This window comes from Strix aluco, chromosome 5, assembly GCF_031877795.1.
Source record: "Strix aluco isolate bStrAlu1 chromosome 5, bStrAlu1.hap1, whole genome shotgun sequence".
Classification (NCBI taxonomy): Eukaryota; Metazoa; Chordata; class Aves; order Strigiformes; family Strigidae; genus Strix; species Strix aluco.
In genome coordinates, this window is record NC_133935.1 from 33351643 (window position 1) to 33376160 (window position 24518).

At 40.1% G+C, this 24518-nt stretch overlaps 1 protein-coding gene across 13 annotated transcripts in view; it reads right to left on the reverse strand.

Annotated features, from left to right (window-relative positions):
* The window catches only part of ATF7IP (activating transcription factor 7 interacting protein), a 112160-nt gene that overhangs the window by 74847 nt on the left and 12795 nt on the right, over positions 1 to 24518 (reverse strand). Inside the window, exons 1-2 of one of the 13 annotated variants that reach the window (XM_074826843.1) lie at positions 3878 to 3986; positions 514 to 3409 (exon numbers count right to left, since the gene is read on the reverse strand). The exons of 11 other annotated variants lie outside the window; for them this stretch is intronic. Coding sequence is in view for 1 of the 2 variants with exons in the window: in XM_074826841.1 (XP_074682942.1) it covers positions 19865 to 19938 (74 nt within the window). In the remaining variant the exon portion in view is untranslated. Of the gene's footprint in view, positions 1 to 513; positions 3410 to 3877; positions 3987 to 19864; positions 20448 to 24518 lie in introns of those variants that run through there. One more of the 13 variants, XM_074826841.1, reaches the window with a different exon arrangement.

Sequence of the window (24518 nt, forward strand, 5' to 3'; positions counted from 1 at the left end):
AAAGACTTTAAAGTGCTTGTCAAAACCACAGCACTTTTTTGGGTGTTTTGCCGTTTTATTTGTTTGAATTCAAAGAATGCAGGTGAAAACATCAGGATAAACTTGAAGGACAATGCAATGCATTTTTGATTCAGATCCTCACACCTACTGTGCTGGGTTTGTGTGTGTGGCAGGGGTTTTTGGTAGCGGGGGAGGGGGCTACAACAGTGGCCTGCTGTGAGAAGCTTCTCGAAGCTCTCTCTGCTCCAAGTTGGACCTGCCTCTGGCTAAGGCAAAGCTGATTATCAACAGTGGCTGTGACTCCGCAATAATGTATTTAAGAAGGGGAACCTGGGATGAGAAGTTGGGAGTTGTGAGGAAAACACCTATGCCAACACAAAGGTTCGCAAGAAAAGAGGAGGAAGTGGGGGTGGGGAAGGTTCACTCGTGCAGAAACCTCCCCTGCAGCCTGAGTTGAGAGGGCAGGCTGCCCCCCTGCCACCCATGGAGATCCACAGTAGAGCAGAGACGTACCTGCAGCCCATGGAGGACCCCACACTGGAGCAGGCAGCTGCGCTAGGCCAGGACTCTGTGGGAAGAAGTCCCCGCTGTTGTAGTTCGGCACTGCGAGGACTGCAACATGTGGGGGTGACCCACACTGGAGCAGCTTGGGAACAGCTGCATCCCATGGGAAGGACTCACATCAGAGTAAATTCATGGAGGACTGTCTCCTGTGAGAGGGACTCCACAGCGGAGCAGGAGAAGAATGAGAGGAGTCCTCCCTCCAAGGAGGAAGGAGCAGCAGACTGACTTAACTCCCATTTCCTGCCCCCTGCACTGCTGGGGGGGAGGAGGCAGAGAAATTGGGAACAAAGCTGAGCCAGGGAAGAAGGGAAGGGTGGGGGGAAGGTGTTTTTAAGATGTGGTAATGCTTCTCACTGTCCTATTCTGTTAAATGTTGTTAAGTGTCTGAACTAAATTGATATTCTTTTTCTTCCCCTAAGAAGTCTGCCTTTTGCTGGTGACCATAATGAGTGGGTCATCTCTCCCTGTCCTTATCTCAGTTCCTGTGCCTTTTTTTTTCTTCCAGTCCTGAGGGGAAAAGGGTGAGTGAGCAGCTGCGTGGTGCTCAGTTGCCCTCTGAGCTCAAACACACCTACAAAACTTGATGAAAACACGTACTGCTAAAATTTCCAAAAATTTAGACTGTGTTTTCATATATAGGTTTCAACCTTCACATCCCATTTATTCATCTTCATCTTCCACCTGCAAAATTTCATTTCAGAAGAATGTTCAAAATAGTTCACAAGTTGTGTAAGACACATATTTGCACTAGGAAATCTAAATGAGAAGAGGAAATGAAGTCGCTGCCAGTAGGGTTTGCAGAACTTCTCTAAGAATGCACAACACAGTTGAAAAAATGTACAGCAGGGAACACTGCAAGGTCACAGATGATATTAGGGCTGATGCAACAAGAAAAAATATTGACAGCAATTTATCCTCAGGTGTAATGAAATTTTTTTTTCTCCCTTTCGGCTACTATAGCCTATACACGACTAATCCAGTATAACCCTGTCTCAAACTATGAAGACAAGTGAAGAAACAGAAATACTACAGCTTACTGCAACTATAATACAAAATATAATATCAAAATATTTGCTAGAAAGTTGTTTACGACTAGAGGAACATCAATTTGCAAAATCAGTTTTATTGCCAGGTTGTTGTTTCCCATCCCTAACAAAGGTAGTTCGAAGGTTCACCAAAATGAGGAAGAAATCATTATTGAATTTCATGAGGAAAACAAGCTTCTTCAGCCATCCTTCTTCAGATAGGCCCACTTTACAGCAGCACTGCTGCTGTAAACACTTACTGTATTCATCTATGGCCACCAGAGACTACTACAGTTGCTAAGCAACATCTCTTAGTTCCATCTCAATTTTGACATTTGCCATTTGGGAATATTCATTGGAACCTAACACTTTTTAATAACCTCATCTAATTTCTCTCCTTTTCCAAAGATGTATAATGCACTGATTGCATGACATCAGATACCAAATGAAAAAGTGAGCTTTTCACAACTGTTTTAGCAAATGCAATCAAGTAGATTTTTCAGGGACCAGTGAGTACTTTTCCTTTATATACAGGAATCTGCCTATACAATTCTGTTTTGGTGATCCTCTCCCATGAAGACTTTTTTCCCCAAGTCTACATATTAAGCCATCGAAGATCAGCAGTAGCAGCAATGAGTTTTAAAAAAAAAAAAAAAGAGAGGGAAAAAGCCTCTTTTCTCCTATGCTTTTCTAAATATCTCTGTGTATCTTCTGTACAGAAACTGCGTGACCAATTTTAAGTATATTATCACCTCTCTTGTTTTGGAATCTTCTGTATTGAGAGGCGTATGTGAACTGTAGCCTTCAAGGAGAGCGCTGTTTTAGAGACATTTCTGGATAACGCCCTGAAAATACCAGTCTGAGAACACTACCTTTCCTCAAAATCCAGATATAACGCCTCTCTGAAAGAACAAAGACTTGGTTCTTCCCTTTCTACGAATATATAAAACTCCCTGCTGTTATGCTGTCAGTACTTAGTTCTCTCATGGGAAGGCAGAATTGCCTGGCAGACCAACTAGACGGCCTTATTTCCCAGAACATTTTCTTAAGCATCTTCAGGGAAAATGAAATTCCATGATTGTAGAAGATGACATAAGCTAGAGTGTCCATCTCCACCTGGAAGTATCCTTCCCAAATGCCTTGATAAGGGTAAAGGATGGATAATATGCTGCATGTGTTATTTTTTCACCCATTTGACAAGAGAAGGTTTGACAGGATGCTTGCAGCTGAATGCTGTCCCTGGTCTACATACAATCCACTCTAAAATTTTTTTGCATGGAGGTGCTTTTCTGGAGGACTTCTGAAGTCTGGCATATTGCTTCATCCAACTGCATGAATAAGTCCAACAAATCATAAATATACTTTTGGCAATATCTCTATTAAAAAGCTTCCCTTTGGTTAGTCATTTCTCTTGCAAATTCATATTGATACTGATCCCTTTGAAGACTATGGTTTACTGATCAAAGAAATCCAAAGATCATTAAAATCATTCAAAGGAAGCCAGTTGCTTACAAGGATGATGTCACTTGGATTAACCTTTCAATCACCAGTCTCTATGAACAAGGTGCTCTAGCTGCTAAGTAGCTTGCATTTTCCTTTTGTGTTGCAGGATGATCAAATGTCAACAGCCATACCTGTAGCGAAACACTAGTATCAGGAATCTGAAATATTTTCTGTGAATTGCAGCTTATTGTTAATATTACAAAGGAATGTGGACTTATAAACATAAGAAAATGTAATTTAAATCTGTAGTCTGAAGACATCTCTTCTCCATGACCAATAAAAATCCATCTTTGTGTTTCCTCAGTTTCTTAATGTCCCTGAAGAAAGTAGAAAAAGAGTTATATGCAACATGTCCTCTTGAACACAGTAGGCGGCAGGTTTTCTTGGGCTAGGTTTCTTAGAGGATACAAATGCAAAATAAAGACTGCAGAGATGTTCCACCTGATAAATGAAGACCTCTGCCTTTTAGAATAAGAAGCTACAGCCCTCAAAATGAAAACAACTTACACTTCCAGAAGTATTTCTTGAGTTAAGAGCCCCAATGAGGCTTGCAATTATGCAGGATGCACAAGAAATACTCTAAAAGGCTTTAAGCTTCACATCTGGGATGATAAGTTTTAATTTTTTTTCCCCTGTGGAACTCATTTCAAAGACAGCTATGAGTCTCAGTTTGCAGCCACTCAACACCATCAACTGTGCACAGTAGCTGGCAGTGAACTTGTGGACAGAAGTCACCAGCCAGCAACGTTTTGTTGATGCTGACTGGTAAGAACATAGATACTAACCTGGTGAACCAGACAAATACATCTAGAGGTATGATCCTCCTAGGACCCATGCCTCCTCCTGCTCAGAAAGAGCAGGTCTAGAGCCACCTCCAATGCCAGTGTTGCAATCCTAAGTGGAGAGGAGGGAAGTAAACAAAAGCAACACACATCTCTTTCAGTCATGTGGTCATTGTTTTACTTGCTACTGCAAATCTTTAAAAATAAAGATATTACAAATTCATGAAGCATTGATAAGTCTTCATAAAACCTCAAACTCCTATTCACAGTAGTATACAATACAAAAAAAAAAAAAAAAAAAAGACTTGCAAGTTTAGCTTAACCGATACATTGTTTGGCAATGATTTTGCCATAACAGTCCTTAAAAAGATTTTGAGCCTGAACCTAAAAAACAATGGCCGGGCTATATTGATACTGCCAGCACTTTCAGTAGTGATTAATACCTGGTCTCTGTAAAACTTCTCCAAACTGCTATCTGAAGAGCTCAAAATAACTCTACCAAAAACATCCTTAATTTTACCATTGTGGGAGGAAGAAAAGCAGTTGATGAAGCAACAATCCAGAAGCACCATCAGTGCAAACACAGAAGTACATGAAGAATTTATACAGCTATTTTAGACTGCTTGTCTTCTCAAACTCCAGGGAAAATTACATGAAGAAAAATGCATCCACACAGAGTCACTCAGAGTGATCACCTACAATAAACTTCCTTTTTCTTGTCTAGAAAGCTTCTCGAATGCCACCCAGGAATTAGATGCCAGAAGCAGAAAGTATGAATTATACTCAGGAATGCCTCCACTGACAAATGGTATAAGATCCTCAAAGGAAAGCTGTCTTAAATTGTGACTATTGAAGTTTAGCTGTAATAGCTCAACCTCCAGAAAGGCTCTACTCAGAAACCTTTAACATCAAAAGGAATATTCTGAATGTAGCTCCTCCACAGGCTTTCGCCTGGTGAACCAGTAAGACACAATGCTTGTTCGCTTGCTTCCTGTAAAAAAAGGACTGCAGTTTCACCTTATTCCAAAAATCAGAGGCTAAATTTCTCTTTGAATGACTGAAAACATCAATATGTATCCTTTTTTCACATGCTGCCACATAACTTAGCTGAGCTGTTTCCTGATCATTTTGCAGACTAACTCCAGACTTTCCTGACAATTCTGCACGTGTGACCATCTGTCTCCAAGTCTGCATTTGTGATTATAAAACTATCTTATTTATGTACCCAAAAGGTGAATATAAACAAGGTCATATTCATTTGTCACCATGGGACCTTCCTGGGGAAGACCTTCTCTAAGTAATCAAATACTGAGGAACAGCAGAAGCGATTGAACTGGATAACCTCCTGAGAATCCTTCTAAGCCATTTTCTTTGGAACCTGTTACTAGCTTCTTTAAAACCTTGTACAGCTCCAGTGAAAGCTGTCTGCACAAGAAACTACTGATCCTTGAAGAGGCATTTAAAAAAACTATTTGTTTTGAGAGTTCCCCGTAAGTCTGTTTTCTCCGTTGAAATAAGGCAAATTTCTGTGAAGTCTTCTGTCAGTATTCAAGACTGTGCCAGGATGGTGGTAAAAGACACACCCCACGAGCATCTATAAGAAAACTGTTCACAGAACACTCTACAGCTGTGACATTTTGATTCCAAAACACTTCAAAAAGAAGCCATCCAAAAGGATGACATTAAGATGTTAACCAGCAATACTGACAACCTCCTAAAATGCTCAAATGGCAAGTCCTTGTAGGTATCATAATGGTAATGAACTGGTGTAAAATTCAGTTGACTATAAATACAGAATCCTCTGGTATTGAACCTAGATTAACAGTTAAATATTTCCCCACTTTTTAGCAGATCCTGGATTACTAATCTATGCTAGTATTGGTCCAAAAATGAAGTGGTTTTAACAGTAAATGTGACTACAATAGTGTAAATCATAGGTAAGCCTTGAAAAAAGAAAAACACCACTTTTTTTATTCTGGTTATGAGGTACTCTGGCAACAGGTCTTCTTTCTGTATCAGCATATTCATCTTACGGAGGGATAAAGAATCTTGAGTGAACAGTATAATTATAATACCTAGCAGTCTTTCCAAGTTTTGCCTAGAAGTCTTCATCCCAAATGTAAAGGGTTTTTTTATTCAAGAAAGAATGATACTGAGTAAGGATTCCACCTCAGATTGGATAAGTAGTATGCTTTCCTCTTTTGTAGAGATTTCCTTATCAAAGTGGTTTTGTTGGGTTTTTTTGTGTTGGGTTTTTTTGTTTTGTTTTGTTTTCTTTTTTAACACTGAATAGTTTGATAGGGACCACACACCCTCTCCTGCCAAATAGCTTTCTCTCTGGAACTACATCAGAACTGGACGTAGCTACGCTTTCTGATGGACAGTATTAGAATATTCTCTCCAAAACGTTAATAGAGAAAACCAGATTCTGCTTAGCATGTTTCAGCAACAGTGACAGAAAACTGGTTCCTTCGCTATTTTTCTCATTGAGTTTGTCAGACTGACAGATCTTCTCACTCTCCATCTCAGAATACTTAAAGAAAGGGACAATCCTTTTTGTAGCCTTTTTGCTGTGGCTGCATATTTTTTTGCTTCACAGCAAGATCCAAATATAGTTCTTCCCGATTCTTTTTATTGTGTAGAGCAGAATTTGAGGTAGGAGTTCTGACAGCAGGACTCTGGGTTTATTCTTTCAAGCAGACTTTTTAACTTGAGGCTTATGCATGTTTGAAATAGTGACTTCACAACGGGCCTCCTAGACACCTCTGTTTTGTTCAGTGGTGATCTTTTGTCACAGAGTGCGTTTAAGCCGTACCAGATTTTAAACCATGACATCCAAAACTAGCCATCAGATTTCTTTCTCAACTGAGATGCAACTGGGCTGACATTGCTGGCATGACACAGCTCTGGTTCAGTCTGAAACTGTGCAAAGATGATGAAGGTTGATAGAAAGAGTGAGCAATGAGCTTTAAAGCTTCTTACTCTGTCTCGGAATCCTGTTGGCCAATGCCTTATGCCACAGTAGCTTCAGAAGAGCTGAGTAACTGTTTCAGTCAGTTCAAGTTCTTCCATCTTTCCGCTCTTATCCAGGCAAGGAAGATTTGTTTATCTTTTAGTGGAAGAGGTTTTACAGCAGAGGGTCTGCCAACACTTCTTGGAAGATCTTCCTTAAAAGGTTGAAAAAAATCCTGCCCCAGTCTGAACCCTTTAGAGGACATGGGGCTTCTCCAAGAAAAAGAAAAGAAGGACCATCTACATGCTCAAATTTAAGAAAAGACAAAATCTAGTTTGCTTCTCTGTGGCTTGCTTCATCTTCTGCACTGAATTTGAGTAAGCTGAGGAAATGACGACAGACCTAAGTCAGGAAGCATTTCAATAGAAGTTAAGACTTGAAAATAGAAAGGTGTTCATTCAGTCAGACTAAATGACAAGTGTGCAAAAGAACCACCTCACGTTACACCACAACTTCCACACATTTATAGATCTTTCTCATTGTTATTCTACACGAACATAGCTTTCTGTAAAGCCACTTTCCAAGTTTAATGAGAGAAATTAAGACTCCAATCCCCTCTAAACTAAAAGCAAAACTTGTAACACACAAAAATTATGTAACAGCCTTGGACAGAGAAAAATGAAGAATTCTGTTTCCTTGTAAAATATGATCCTTCCCTGAAACCATCAAAAATTCCGCTCTATAATTACTGATTGTTGACACCGAAGTAAAGGATCAATGTGCATTTTTGCAATGACAAATGCTACACCCATATTCCTCAGCCCCTCATTTCCACCCTATGCTATTTCTGCTATATTGGCAGAACAGATTGTAAAACACAGCACATGGAACCATTAAATGAGCTGCTCTCCCAGTAGCCTTTCAGATCAGTTTTCTGATCCAGCTCCTTCCTGTGTCAGTGTAATGAACAGGATGGCAAAGGCTAGGAACAAATAGCTAGAACTAGGAAGTTACAAGGGCTGTTTAAGCAATGTTGATGCGAAGTGTTTAAATCACACCTTACATTATCTCCAGCTCATTTTCAATCTACTCAAGCCACATGGGGGGAGTGGGTGGGGGAGTGTGTGTGCATGCGAAGTTCCCTAAGCTACGCTATCTAGATGCGTTTTCCATCATGCATACCTACACACTCAAAATTCTGAACTCAGTTCCTTCCACCCTGTACATACAGCTGTGCACTCCCCTTTCCCCATGCTCAACAGCAAGTTGAAAAAAACAACACATGCTTTTGGCTCATCAGGGCAATTTTACTGCCGCAAGAATGTCTGAACTGTTCAACGTTATGAGGTATTTAATGATAAACCAAAACTAGCAAAAGATTTGTCTTGAAGGGTCACTGTAAACCAGAAAAATTCAGGAAGTTGTCAAGCAAGTAAAAAATCTGTGCAGCTGAACAACAGTGAATACACCAGCTGTCCCAAACTAAGCCATCCCAGCTCTATCAGTGACCTGTCTTCCTTTAAGACTCCTGGGAAGTCAAAAAGTGAAGCCAGAGATAGTGAAAATCTGCATCTCAAGGAATTTCAACTACGGATAAAACTTTTTAAAATGGTTGCAAATTTGTGTTTGAAGAGGTCCACAATCACCTCACCAGACCACTTTCAGAACACAATGTGGGGAAGTTTCTGAAAAGAATCATCTGTTCTACCCATCACAGTATTTTCTTTAGACATTTGATATTTAATCCAATTCCAAAGGGCTGCCCTGAGAAAACACTTAACACACCAGAGAATTGATTCAGCTTTCACTGAACTGAGAAGCTCTGACCATCCTTAACTGATTCACCTCTGCAAGCTTTGGCACAATCCAATATTCAACTAAACAGTTCTTGGGACAGATGCAATTTCCACAGTTTTCGGTAATGAAAACCAACAGTTGAGAAAACTTCCATAAAGTTCTGGTTCAGCACAGATAAAAATTAAGACTCTTCTCATATCAAATATACGTACAGATGCCTCAGTATGTGAAACTAATGCTCAAAAAAAAATTAAAAGAAACCTTCCAAATAAGATTAAGTACCGTGACCAAGAACAAAGCAAGCTTAGAATTATTCCTTAGAGATCTTGCTCAGTAAAAACCCAATATGAACTACATAAATGCCTACCACTACTCCCGCCTGCTCTCTTCAAACTAACAACCACACAAAAATAAGACTTCATCTGAAGATTTGGACTCAAGCTGATAAGCTATTAGGGCAGAGACTATGTTTACATCTACTAAACCATTACAATTAGAGCTGAGGAAGTAGGTTGGTTAAATACACAAAAGCAATTCAACACCACGTAGAGAAGAACTGATCTTCCATAGACAAGACAACATAGCAGTTAGCGTATTTTTTTAAACAATGTGGGTAACTCAACTTCCTTTGGCTTACCAAGTAATTTGAGAAAAACACAGAAATTACGAGGGATGATACCTATTACAGCAGCACACCAAAAATTTCATCCTGGAATGTCCCGTTATTTTTCTGTCCATTCTATTGCCAAAAGCTTCCCAATATCTAAGCTAAGAGAACAAAGTAGAAGACCAGTAAGCTGATCTACCTTTGAAAAAGCAGCATGGTGCTTGTGCCACTCCTGTGATGAAGCAATGAACCCAAACCACCTGTCTGCCATAAAAAAAAAAAAAATCTGCTCTCCTGCATTGTCTGGGGTTAGCAGGAACAGGCCTTGCCTCTGGCATTGTCTGGAAAGTGTGTGCACGTGCACAGTAACAGGGAAGAACTCCATATAAGTATCAGAATTGCCTTGAGGTAAGGAAATCTGAAAGCTTGAAATAGATAGCTGTATGTCTTGGTAACACATGGTTACTCCTCCAATCCCGGTTGAGGAAGGTACCACTGACAAGTATGAAATGGGACAGGACAGGCTGAAGTGGATTCTCTCTCACATGGGAGAGAAAAGAGGCTTCTTTGTGTCTGAAGCAGTACCTCATAATCCTCTCCACACCAGTTGCTTGGGAGTGACACATGTCCTTAGTCTGACCATTCTAGAAGATCCTTGAATGTAACCCTGAAGAACATCTGAGACATGTCTTAAGATGTGTATCAAGAGACTATATTGGTGTGATCCTTCTCTGCCTCAAAGTTGCATGGCTAGTGGAACAGTCAGAATGCTGAATGCACCTAAGGAAATAATGGTCCCTCATGCCAAGAACCAACTCCTAAAAAAAAAATAACAGAACATTTGGCACCAAAAGGCATTATGGAAAAGGAAGTATTTTGTTCATCAGGCTTTCTTCCCTTCTAAAAGTCCCAATTCCCAGAAAGAGAATCAATAACCAGGCTAGGCACAGAGGCAGTCTCACCAAAAGTTAAATAGAAATGCTCGGATTCTTGCATGATCATCTTGTTCTGTAAACCATGCTCTGCTTTTCAAGGTATGGCTTTTTCAGCTTCTCTGTTCAAGATTTCTTCAAATCCGAGGTTTCACAAGAAGGGCTTTAACTTCTCAAAGATCCATAATACTGCAAAATTCATAATCTTTCAGGTTATCCAGGCAGTGAAGGCAAGATGAAGCAGACAGCATACATACTGAATTCAGCTCTGAGTAGAGTCAGATACATTCTCAACATCTGTCAGTCTGAAGGGATGTGTGAAGATTTACACTAGATCCAGGTATAGAGCAGGCCAAAGGCCTGGAGATTCCAAAGTCTCCATATGTCAAGAGCAGAACTTCACTAGCAAAGATGCACCAGTCTGTAAAAGCAGAGAAGTACTGAAAGCAAAAAAGGAGAACAGAAGAGAAGTCTTTGGGACAAGAACATAGTAGCAACAAATTCTCTATGCCTTGCTGGACAACTGGAGTTTCAGGGCAAGGTCTGCCTGTTTGCTGGCAGAACACACATGCATCCCTATGGATACGTATGGCTTTGGCCAAAGACGACACCAAATGACTGTTCCTCACAATCACATAAAATTGCGGGGGGATGGGGATGATCCCAAAATAAAACTTTGTGATTATTCTAATACTTGTTTTCTACCCACAGTGCATGCGTGTTTGTGTGCATGCATATACACAATGACAAATCATGAAGGAGGATGTGTCGTTACCTTTAGCACAAGACACTATGACCTAGAGAATAAAGCACCAGACTGGTGGTGAAGATGATTTTGTTTCCATTTCAGTACCACTACTGATCAACAATTTAGCCCTGTCAAATCAGCATTATTTCCTGCCTCAGTTTTCTTGACTGTAAAGTGAGATAGATATGAGTCTTCTGTAAAATCTACTGCCAAAGTCAGGAATTGTGACAAAGTGGTCTAGAAGAGTCTTGCCTCCTGCATTTTCTTAGGAAAAAAGCTTCATTTAGTCAGCAGGTACAAATGAAAGACTCCATAACACATGTAAGTAAATACAAAAGCAAATAAATTTATGTTGTAAAGACAGCTTTTATCCAGTTTATGCTTTTAAGACGACAATACATTTCAAGTTCACAATGGATATGGAACAAGTTTCATAATCTTAACATCTACACCCCACAAAATCATTGCTTTTCAAGTAAAATAAAAGAGATTTCCCATACATCTGAAAATACAGATCATGCCATTTTGGAACAAAACCACCCAAAATGCTTTTCTTGTAAGATTACATGGTATTATTTGAGAGAAAAGGTAAGGTTACACAACTGCCAAATTATGAATTCCTACGATCTGGCATGATCTTCTGTGAAGGTTAACATTGATTCTGCGTATCCTGGGTTTAATTCTTGATCTTAGGGTCATTATAACTCTCCGTAGGACATATTTTACCAAGTAAGGGACTTCCCTATTATTTAAGAATGTTATTCAGATATTGAATTCCTTTTGAAGAGTGGAAGTTTTCATTAATAAAGTCATTGCTTCTAAGAAAATTCCACAAGTTACAAGTTCATTCCAAATGCCACTGTTTGTGTGGTCTTTTTTTCACAAGGATATTGAAATAAACGTAACCAACCCCCCCAAATAATCAAACAATTTCTAGAAAATACAAATAACCAAAAGTTTTAGACAGTGCTTCTACAATCTATTTCCTATATAAACTCATTCAAGTTTATGAGAGCACAGAACATAGACATCGTTGTATCTTGATGGGAAAAAAACGGAACTACTTGTGCTCCATTATCTGAACATGGGCACCTTAGTTTAAACAAAGTACAATGCCATGTTTTACCTGAAGAGTTCTGAAGTGTTCAGACCTTCCAACTTTAAGGACAACAGGATGCAGAGACAGAGGTTGTAGTAAGCTGTGGTAAATGTAGAGTTCAAGGAACTTAGGAACACACAGGATGAGACTCAGTAGCCTAAGCAGAGGCAACTAATGCTGCTTTGGATGCTCTACAGGAGACCAAGCACCCTTCTGGAATCACAGCCAAGATTCAGAAGTCACATCCCAGAACATGTAAAATAGCTCTACATGACTATGTCTGCCAAGTGAACTCTACCCTTGAAAACTAAACGATGATAAATTCCAGAATTGTAGGAAACTCAAAGCAAATGCCTTCTTCCTTTCTCCAAGCTACCAACAAATGGTTTGGCTGCTATAGAGAAAATCTCTTGGGGACTAAAACTAGCATTTTGCTGTATACTTTTAAGGGACTCAACCCCCTAAAATGTAATTTCCTTCATATGTTTAACACAGCAAAAGCAAAGTCCAATTCAAAATTATCCTTGTGCTTCACCTAAGCGCACAGATTACATAAGCTCTACTAGCTCGGTAACAGTTACAAATTAATGAAAATTTCATATTGTACATAAAGAGGAAGATTTCTTTAACCTCTAAGGACTGGGGTGACAAGCTCTTCAGTGAATCAGTATCATTTCCAGATTTTGACTCAAGTAAGAAGCGTGGCCCAGTTTTGCAGGGAAATAACTAATAACAAACATGGATTCTCCTATTATGTGAATGAGAAACATCACTACAGTTTTGTTCCATCTAATTTCTACAATGATAGCTCAGAATAACTTAGGAAGAGTCTGCATTAAAATCTTGAAGGTGTCAAGGTCACCTGCCTTTCTGAAACAGAATTAAAGGAATTTCATGGTGTTTCTAATAAAAATTAAAAAATCAAATCGCTTTACCTCTTGACTGACCTCAAGAAACTGCTCATCTGAAATACTGTACTTCAAACAATGCATTTCTAATTATGTAACACTTTTAACCTGGTGATTGATCTCCCAAACAAGTGATTTAATGCACAGTAATGAAGGCAATTCATGAAATAAACCACCTGCTTGATAGGCAGCAGAAAACAAGCTCCTCCTTTTCATCTTTTGTAAAATACATGACTTGTGAATCTTAAATAGGAAGACTGAAATCCAGCTATAAGTTCCAATATCCTTGTTAAATGAATGCTAGTTCTTTGTTAGAAACAGTCACGTCTCTTTAGTCCCCCTAAAGGAAGCTCACCTCCCATACTAAGTTAGAAATAATCATGGCATGGCCAAACCAACTGATAGCCTGCCTCATCTACTCTAAGTGACTCAAGTTAAATTTTAACATTTAACTTTGATAGTTCCTACGATAGCTGCATTTTCTGTGCCAAATGAACAGTCTTGGACTTGGTTTTGCAATGCCTCTCCTCTATTACTGAATTGACTGATAATTTCCTTGCCTGAAGAATGCAAGCTATTATACAAAATTTGCCATATACTGTCAGCATCGCTTCCTGGAAAACACATGCAGCTCTTGTGCTGGCATGCATAATACTTGATTTATCTTAGCCATTAAAAAGAAAGCAGATGCATTCTACAGCTTTATCACTTTGAAAAGTAGCTCATGAGACATTCACTTCATTCTCCCTCCTGCTGTCAAACATGTAATAGATGCCATTAGGATAGTCAGCACAAAATCCTGGGCTAAAGCATATTCAGAATTCTCTTTCCATGACGTCTTGTGCTAGCAAATCCAGGTGTGATAGACCTTTATAATTCCCCCTTCCTGGCCTCATAATGAAACCAACTTGCATGCACTAGAAGTTGCTGATGCTCTACCTCAAAGCTGTAAAACATTATAACTGTTCTCAGTAAAGGTAATAAATTAATTGTTTGCAGCACAGAATCACAGAATGGTTTGAATCGGAAGGGACCTCAAAGATCGTCTAACTCTAACCCCCCTGCTATGGCAGGGACATCTCCCACTAGATCAGGTTGCTCAACACTCCATCCAACATGGCTCTGAACACTTCCAGGATGGAGCACCCACAACCTCCTTGGGCAACCTGTTCCAGTGCCTCACCACCCTCACAGTAAAAAACTTCTTCCTTATATTCAGTCTAAACCTCCCCTCCCACAGTTTCCACCCATTACCCCTCGTCCTATCATTACAGTCCCTTGTAAAAAGTCCCTCCCCAACCTTCTTGTAGGTGCCCTTCAGGTACTGGAAGGCCACTATGAGGTCTCCCCGGAACCTTCTCTTTTCCAGGCTGAACAAGCCCAACTCTCTCAGCCTGTCCTTATAGGAGAGGTGTTCCAGCCCTCTGATCACCTTGGTAGCCCTCCTCTGGACTTGTTCTAACAGTTCTATATCCTTCTTGTGTTGGGGGCTCCAGAGCTGGACACAGTATTCCAGGTGGGATCTCACGAGGGCAGAGTAGAGGGGCAGAATAACCTCCCTCGACCTACTGACCACACTTTTGATGCAGCCCAGAACCTGGTTAGCTTTTCGGGCTGCAAACGCACACTGTTGTCTCATGTTGATCTTATCATCCACCAACACGTCCAAGTCCTTCTCCCCAGGACTGTTCTCAATCCACTCATTACCCAGCCTGTATCTGTGTTTGGGATTTCCCCAGCCCATATGCAGGGCCTTACACTTGGCCTTGTTGAATTTCATGAGGTTGGCCTGGGCCCACCTCTCCAGCCTGTCCAGGTCCCTCTGGGTGGCATCCCTTCCCTCCAGCATGTCAACTGCACCACACAGCTTAGTGTCATCGGCAAACTTGCTGAGGGTGCACTCCATCCCACTATCCATATTGCCAGCAAAGACACTAAACAGTACCGATCCCAGTACCAATCCTTGAGGGACACCACTTGTCACCAGTCTCCACTTGGACACTGAACCATTGACCGCAACACTTTGAGTACAGCCTTCCAACCAATTCCTTATCCACCAAGTTGTCCATCCATCAAACCCACATCTTTCCAACTTGGAGACCAGGATGTCATGCGGGACAGTGTCAAAGGCCTTGCACAAGTCCAGGTAAGTGACATCAGTCACTCTTCCCTTATCTATTGATGCTGTCACTCCATCATAAAAGCCCACCAAATTTGTCAGACAGGATTTTCCCTTGGTGAAGCCATGTTGGTTGCCACCAATCACCTCCACATTATCCATGTGCCCTAGCAGAGCCTGTCCTAGATTAGTTGATCTTTCCTAAGCAGAGTTCAGATCTATTCAGAATAGCTAAGCAAGGCTTCACCCTTCCCTCTACAAGGTTCCTGATGGAGAACACAAAGAACCTCTTCTTCTCCCACCCCAACACACACATACAGAGTGCAGGCCTATGCCACAACTGATAGCTATGCTTGTGACTGATAACGTCACTGAAGGTCTAAAACAAGGCAGTACGAAAGTCGCACTGTTCACAGCTTGAAATATTGTTCTCTGATTAAAAAAACCCTAACAAAGCAGATGTGTTCCTTTTGCACTTACGTAAGGTGAAATTTTAGGTCAGGTCTGACCACAAATTAAGAAGACGACCCACAACAAAGGCGAAATAAAATTATAGAAAGATAAGGTCACTGACTACACGCCACTAGGATGACTGAATACTATTAGGTATTTTACTTTTCTTGACAATAAGGGTTTTCATTCAACAGTTACAAGTTCTGCTGCATGAAGATTAAGCCTTTCCCACTGTCCATTCATGAAGGGAAGGGACAGGGGAAACAACAAAAGTATCCAGAACCACCACAATGTGTCTGGTGAAGAGTACCAAACATTGTAAAGCATGACAACAAAAGGAACCTTTTCTAGTCTCAGACCACTAAATGCTCTTAGCCATCCCTTTGCTGAAACTAGAAAGGCACTTGGCTAATGCAAAGTTGGCTAACTTTCTTGACCTCATCATCTAAATATCTTATCTTGACTAAGAGCCACAAGATGAGACAGTGCAGAAATTATTCCTGGGCAGAAGACCTAGACAACTTTTGTGGGGTCTCACCACATCAGTGTAAGGCTAGGCATGGTTTGGCTAAGTATGTAACCAGCTTCAAGTCAAACTAGTAATAAAAGGTTGTAGCAGTCCTTGCTAGGTAACTGTATCCAATAACCAGAAATCTAGATTACATGGAAGGCTTTATGCCAGCATTATCCCACATAACCCAGCCGCAGAGTTGCCACAGTGCGCAAGTCATACATCAACTGTTCCAAATCCATATGCCATCTAAGTGCCATACATTGGCCATTGTTTTAAGCCTGTCTTCAAACCAAGAATAGTGTCTTTCTGGAAACAGACAAAACACAAAATTCACTACTTCCTTTACTCACTGTGGTGGTTTAGCCCCTGCCGGGGTCTGAGACCACGCGGCCGCTACCCCTCCCCCACAGAGGGAGTGAAAATACAAAGCCCCAAGACTGAAATAAGGAAAGGTTTAATACAACAGTGCAATAGCAACACAACAAACAACAACAATAACAATAGCAGTAATAGTGATAGCAATGAACAGAGCAAAATAGCTACCAAATACAGCAGTGAGAAGCACGATGTACAAAACCACGAGTGCACCTCGCTCCTGCGCCAGGAAAATGTGACCTGCCAGGATGTGAGGTCCGCATGGTATCTGAATAACCTGGCTAGAGCTCCCCCGCCACTGCTGGGGAAACTTAACCCTATCCTGGTTAAACCAGGACACTCACTCACTGCAAAATGAAAATGCACCATTTTGAAGTATTAGTTGGTCTGCCTCCGGCTTCCCATTACTTCCCCCTCTTCCCCCCAGATTGGAAAGCCTATTTTAGTAGCCATTTCTGCTTTCTGAAAAAAACATATTCAATGTAATTACTGCTTTATATTATTTTTTTCTTTTAAAACTCAAGACTGTGCTGCATAAGCAAAAACAAAGCCTGCATCTGAAGTATGGTACCTATATTTTGGGACCCCAAATGCCAAAGAGATATTGATAAGCAGGTCCAGTGGAAGACCACCAAGACAGTTGAGAGCTGGAAAACATGACAGATGAGGCGAGAGTAGTGAGTTGAATTTGCGTAGTATGAAGAATAGATAGCTAATAAGTGTTCTCTACAACAACATAATCGGCATTCATAGAGAAGCCAGACATTTTTCAGAAATGCAGAGTACACCGACGAAAGGAAATAGATACAGCTTGCAGCAACAAATTCTAGATATATACAGGGAACAGTTCTTTACCACAAGGGTGGTCAAACACTGAAAGAGCGTGTCCAAGAGGGGTTGTGGAATCTCCAACCCCTGCCCATGTCAAACCTCACCTTCACAAACCCTGAAGCAACCTGGTCTAATTTTGAAATTACCCTCCTTTGAGGAAGATGTCAGACTAGATGACCTCCAGAGGTCCCTTCCAACCTAAATTATCAGATTAACTTTTAAATTAACTTAATGTTTTATTGATACAGGGTTTGGGGGAGGGCATAGTTGTTCTTTACGAAAAAGGCGTTATCAAGGCTAACTGCATTATACGTATCAGGTATTTACACCAAGGAACTTTGTTCTAGGACAAATTGGGATTTTTTTTAAAAAATAAAGTTTTATTTCCATTAAACCACCTCAGTATTAATTCTAATATTATGATTTTGCATTTACTGAATCCCTCAGTTGTCCCTCCATTATTTTTCCCCAGGATTGACATGAGACTAAATAGTTATTGAAAAAGGTCAAGTAGCATGACCTAAATAAAAAGTCTTCAAGGCCTTCTGGAATTTCCATTGTATTTTAAGTTATAGGGAGGCACACCTCAGAAAAGAAGTATTCTCAGCCAATTCTCTTAGAACTCCTCATGCAGATTACAGAGACCTGCATAATTATACCCTTTCTTGAGAAATGTCTATCATGCATTCTTTAATATCTTCCTAGTAACTCCTAGATTTTAAATACTTAAGCCACCTATGAGACATAGTGTAATTTCATTTCTGTCGAAAAAACCCAAAAATATTTACTGTAATCGTCTGCCTTTTCTCTTTCACTATGAACCATATTATCATTTTCACCTCCATCGCTGTTAAGATTATTTCTCAATTTTTAACAATCTTTGTTATCCTTTGCTTTACTAGTCAAGGCTGCCTCAGGACCATTTTGTCTCTTTTAGTCAGTCTTCTAATGTTTTTCATGCCCCACTCAACGCCATTTCTCCTCTACCATTCCCACACCTACACTTTAAAAAAAAAAAAAAGGTGGGAGGGGCCCTGAATTGCTTCCTTCATATTGCAATGAAAGCAAGGCCGATTTTAACAGAATTTGCCCTTTATGGACAACCTTTATAGTTGTTAACTGTGATTTCTAATGTAATTTATTTGGGGAAATCTACCAGACACCTATTTACACACTTTCTCACATGCACACACACCCACCCCCCATTTTTCTACTCTTTTTAGTCTGGACATGCATATAATGAGACTTCTAAATGACAAGCAAAATTGTGTCCCATATAAAATCTTAAGTTATCACTAAGAAAAAAGTTATCGAAGGTTTCAAAGTCGGTGAGATACGTACAAAAAAAGACTCATTTGGCCCAAGTTGCTGGCATGTAGCATTTTATTCTGCTGTATCAATGCAGAAGTATACCTTTCTCTATTATCATTAAACTCTCCCCCTCCTCACTATCAAACAGTTAGTTCTCTTTCCTAGCGTATTTACATCTTCTCTATTGGCCTTAATTCACAGTCCATTTCAGAACGGTTTCAATACTTTTAGTCCCTATCACTGCCATTTAAAACCTAAATAATCTACCTGCCTGCTTTACCCTTCTACCTTTTTAGCTTTGTTCTCTTCAATTAATCTCATTTTTCCTTCAACCAGACCAGGCCCATCTACTGCCAGTTCCACATCCCTACCTTGAGCTGCTGTCTACCTTTAAATGACCACGTTTTCCTTGGCCTGTTCACACATCTCCAATTATCTCTTTTCTCTAGCTCAGACTTCCCAGATTAATTATCTTCTCTTACATCTCCTCCTTCCAGTCTCCCACCCTGTCACAACTTTTTTGACTTGTAAAATAGAACGTAAATACATTTGTGCAGAACTAGTACATCTGCCCCATGCTGTCATTTCATACACTACATGCATAACAATACAGTACATTATGTAACTAGTAATACTTTAATTTTGTTAAAATTTGCTGCTTTAAGGCAACCTTATTGTCTCTGGAGGGAGGGAAGATCAGATAAATATATTTTTCTGATCTGCTTCCCTATTTACAAATACACCTCTTTACAATTTATATAAATCCACTTGAGAATGTGCTTTTACACTGAAAGACACATGGACAACAGTTCACTGTACAATACTTCTACAGCTTTGCCATCTCAAGAATTCAAACTACAACAAGGATAATGAAGTTTCTTCACAATACCATGAAGCCAAAAAACCACTGGTGGATTTAACTTTTATAATTCTGCACTCTTTTCAGGGGTAAGCTCACCTTATTGCTGAGCCTCCATGTGCATCAACTGATGTCACTATAGAGACAAAAATAACACAGTAGCAAAACAGTAGAGGTTTGAACCAAACAAAACCAGTAACAGCAGCAGCAAAAATCAAAACTCAGATTTCTAATATTTTTTAACGTCTTCAGTTTTACTTAAGTAAACATTTTACAGTAATTGCTAGTTAATGTTCCCCAAAACAACAGCGGCCCAAAAATAATTACAGCAAGAACAAATTACTTCCGGGCTTCCCAGAAAACGCCTCTTGTATTTAAATTTAATCCCTGGCATTATGCCAAAGCGGGGGATGGACACCTAAGTGGAAAAATAACATCAAAGGCCTCTAAAACATTAATGCAGAAAATGAGATGCTGCTCTTACCTGGCAAGAAGGTGGGCACGTGCAAAATGAGTTTCCTCCTCTGAGTAAGCCACTGACGTGTAGCTCATTTGCATAAGTATCACGAGCTACAAGTAGACTTCCAGGTCAGCCATCTTGATACTAAAAATCTTGTTTTGTTTACATAACAGCACGAGCACTGTTTTTTAGCCAGCCTGAGCTATGCTGTTGTACCTCTCAGCCAGTAGTCTACATCTGCTTGTTAAAGCCTGCTGGAACTCCCACTTCTCCACACAAGTGGCTGAACGTGTCAGGAGTGCCCCTGCAGCACACTGAGCATGCCACTGCCTCTCAGGGAACGTTGCAAGTGCAAGTGCCTCCAGTCGGACTCTTTGTACTGCCTTATGTGCTGCCAACTATTAGCACTGCAGCAACTATGTTCAGTGAAGTACCTCCCACATACCACACAGTAGTACCAACAACCATACGTTTATTACAGCACAGTGCAAGACAGCACACTAAAAAAAAAAAAAAAAAAAAAAAGAAAGCTGAAATTTCCTCTGTATTTTCACTTACTAGCAATCTAATTACACCTAGGTTCCTTTGTACATCTTTCCACATTCATGAGTGCGGCTCATTCGGTCCAGAAACCGCAGTGCTCCTGCAGTCCGTGTACAGAAGTCCACGACACGTGTTAGTTGCTGCCGACACGGAGCCAGACTGCAGTTACAGCTAGCTGGCGCCAGTAAAAATTTACATAAAGGGGGCCTCATTTCAAGACTAAATTGCAGCAGGATATTGCTGAGCAAAGCCTCCCCGCCCCCCGCCCCCCCCCCTCCCCCCCACCACCACTACGGGTTCTAGAATATATCCTACAGTTATTTGCTTACTAATAATCCAGATCCATGTCAGAAGTGCTGCTCTTACGTTTATATAAATGGAAATTGACAGTAGTCTCTTGCAAAAGAAATTCCACCTTGAAGCCTGTTCCCAGGTAAGATGCTACATGCTGCACTGTTCACAGATTCTGGTGAGCTCTCTGTAGTAACTGAAATAACACCGAAAAAATGGGTATGCTCAGTGCTCAGCAACCAGCTTTTCTTAAACTGGTATTTCCGGTATTTTGCAGCCTACCAATAAGTATCAGTCCCAAGTGGGACAGATCCATTTTTAACCTAATGCTGACAGGTAACATGTCTGGCCATTTAATTTGCTGTTTCAATTTCACATTTAATTTTTCTTCATTAGACAGATGAAGACAGAAATTCCCCATCCCGATCTGTGGACTTTATCTTTTCAACTACCTAAAAGGTACAGTGACCGGTGGAGACAGAAGCTTGGATTTCAGCCTCACTCTGACTTCAAATAGTTTAATTCTTACCTTTTTCCTTCCAAAGTCCGATTACATTAATAAATAAATTACATTTTACAAATGCTTATTCTAGAAGTCACTGTACTTTTCTGGGGAAAAAAAGAAGCCAGGCTTTGCTTACTATTAAGTGTATGTATGTAAAGGATGAATCATTCGCCAATACCTTTCTCCCCTCATTTGCTGCCTTGTAAGAAACTCTCAGAGCATGAAACAACTCAATGCAAATAAACATACTATTTATTATACTAACTATAAACATGAATTTGAGAAACCCTAAACAAAATCAAGTTAAACCCACAGTAATGTTTGGCTAGCTACACATCTAGCAACACTGCTGTAGTTGCAGCCTGGCACCACGTAGTGGAAAAGGAAAGATGGAGACAGTGATGCTTGTCGATTCCAGCAGGACAAGGCAGAGTGCCTCGATTCAGAAGAGTCTGCTTTTCACCACAGGCCTCTTCTAGTTCCCTGCACTGTTCCTCTTTAGAATGCCAACAGCATCAAGGCTATATATAGTCAAATTACTTTGTATGTCCCCTTTTCCACTCTGAGTGTAATTTGCTGTACAGCTGGTTCTAGGTTATTTGAGCATAACACAATTTGCTCATCTGTAATGTCAAAAACGTACCTATTTTGTGTCTGAAAGTATTTAGTAATGCAAATTACTCTTCATTGGTTGTTACAATTCATCCTCAGCTGTTGTATTCAAAAGCCTAAAGTGATGTGTAAGGGAAAAATAATTATTTTTCCAGAGTGACTGTCACATTAAAATGACAGCCATTAACTATAAAAGTGATCTGGTACTGCTCTTCTTTTATGTCACGTGTCTCTTATCTTACTTTCAGACAGATTTGTGTATGTTAGCACATTTAAACGCTGTGCAGAATACATCTTTCAGTGATGCTGTTGTCATTTGCAGAATGAATCATCAGATGAACAGCCTCTGAGCTTAAAAATAAAGGGCACCAATGCTGCTTTAAGAAAAGCAAACCAAAAAACCCCTTGTGTTTTCCACATACAGCTGCCACCACCTCCCCCCCAGCTCTACAGACTTGTGCACAAATACCAGATTAATAGTATGATTCTCAACACAGTAAAATAAATACTGCAAAATAAAAGCCTTTACTTGCAACATTTTCTATTCTTGGCTCCAGTCTGCTCAGGGAAGGCCAGGCCAGAGTTTGCCCCCAGCCTCGATGGGGAGCTCCCCATCTGCCATCTGGGGGAGGCACCATCCCCATTCCAGAACATTCCCGCAGAGTCACTCACACACACACACACCACCCCCCCCCACCCCTCAGCCGTAGCGTCCTCTCTGCACCCTCTTGCCTCTTGCACAGCTAGCTATGATAAAGCTCATATTAAAACACAAAATGCTTTTACAGAGAGGAGGCGCAAATGCACCAAACCGGGCATAGGGGGCTGACTCTGAGCTAGAGGTGAACTGAAGTAACCTGAGGGCTCGCTGAGCCCCAAACCAACTGCAGCAATATCTTCCTGCCATGTACAGAGCTGATGAACCAGCCCCCAGACCCTGAACACAGGGACCATTTTAGCTGCTTCTGAAACAGGGTATCTGGGTGGCAGGTTTTTTTGTTTACATTTTTTGGGGTGGGGTGTGTGTGGGGGTGGAGATACTTTTTTTTGTAATGTGAGAGTTTAACCTGGAAGAAAAAACAACAGCATACTCAAATTATATTCTCCAGTGATTGCCACTACAGAAAAAGCCAAAATGTCTGCCTGCCTTTCCTGTGTTTAGCCTGCAGTCAGTGGGAACACCCGAAAGCTTTTATGACTTTGGCTTCTGAAAGCCAGTTAACAGGACTCTTCCTCCAACATGCACAGAATTTCCTAGTCTTGCATCAGAAGCAACCTTTAAGAGCAGATGTTACAGTCAAAAGTAGTAAGGTCAGTTGCATTTGTAATAATGACTAGTAGCTATATGGTTTCAATTGGTACGTATCAAAGACAACATCCTCGAATTTTAAATGCCAGTTGATTCATCTCAGAATAGAAAGGTACACAAGAGTCTGCCACAGAATGATGCTCCTAATTCATACACAATTTTAGATAAAAAAGCATTTCATTGACAAAATAAAAACAATTAAAAAACAATGATGAAACCTGTTTCTAGTAGCTTGATCCAAGGGGAAAAAAAAAAAAAAAGACAAAAAAACATCCACCACAGAGCAAAAGAAAATGAAAGGCCCTGGGCCTTCTGTAAGCAACACACACAGAGTCATCAAAACCAGCCCCTTCCCCTCTGACTTCTCTTCTCCAAAGCATGAAACAGAACAAATTATTCAACCAGAGTTTGAGTAGCTCCCAAACTTTTCTCACACTGGTCTTTGAAAGGCACAAAAAAATTATGTTCATTTCTGAAGTAGAGAACTATCAACCCACTATCTTAGCCAGGGAGGTTTATTGCAAGATATTTTACAGCAGAAGCTGGGAAGGCAGGAAGGGGGGGGGGGGGGGGGGGGAGGCTGACACTAGTTATATCCACTTTTCTACTGTAGATGTGAGAAAGTGTCTAAAATGGGTAACTTCCAGGCAGTAACAGTCTAATGTTGCACTCCCTTTCTTTTAGAAAGGTAAAATTATTTGATTCCTTATAAACTTTAAAAAACCCCACATTTTGCTTAAATTTACATGAAGAATTTTGTCATTTATTAAACAAATACTGAAAAGCTGACAGATCTTAACCTGCAAATCAAGATGATGCAGAAAAAAAATTAACATTTGCCTTACTCCGTTTCTTTGAAGACAGTACATTCTTGAGAAAAACATCATAAGGTTTACAGCTAAGAACAAAGGTCCAATTTAACTGTTTAATAATAGTCATAATGTGATTAAGTATTTAAAATTCAAAACAGTTCTAAGTGCTTGGTAACCATTTATTTCTAGTACCTAAAGAACCAAACAAGTCAGCTGTCTGAAAGTGATTTGCATGCATTACACAGTATTGCATTAATTCAGCAGTCCATTCCAGTTTGTTTCAAATCCTGCCTGAAATTGTTTGCTCCCAAAATATCTATCAAAATAGAAGATGTTGCTGTGCAAATTGAGACAATTCTGAATATTAAGAGGAACATAAAAAATAAACAAGCTGCCTTAGAATGGTTCCAACCAAGTAGAATTTAGTAATGAAAAAAACATCCAAATAGTTGGAGCACAAATGAAAATAAAGTAAAATATTTTTCTTATAATCAAATACACCATTTGCAAAAAAATTACTTGAAAAAAATGGGAATCGATACACTCCTTCAGAGTAAACGATTGTTGGGTATTTCTCTTTGAAAATCATGTGTATTTGAGTTTACT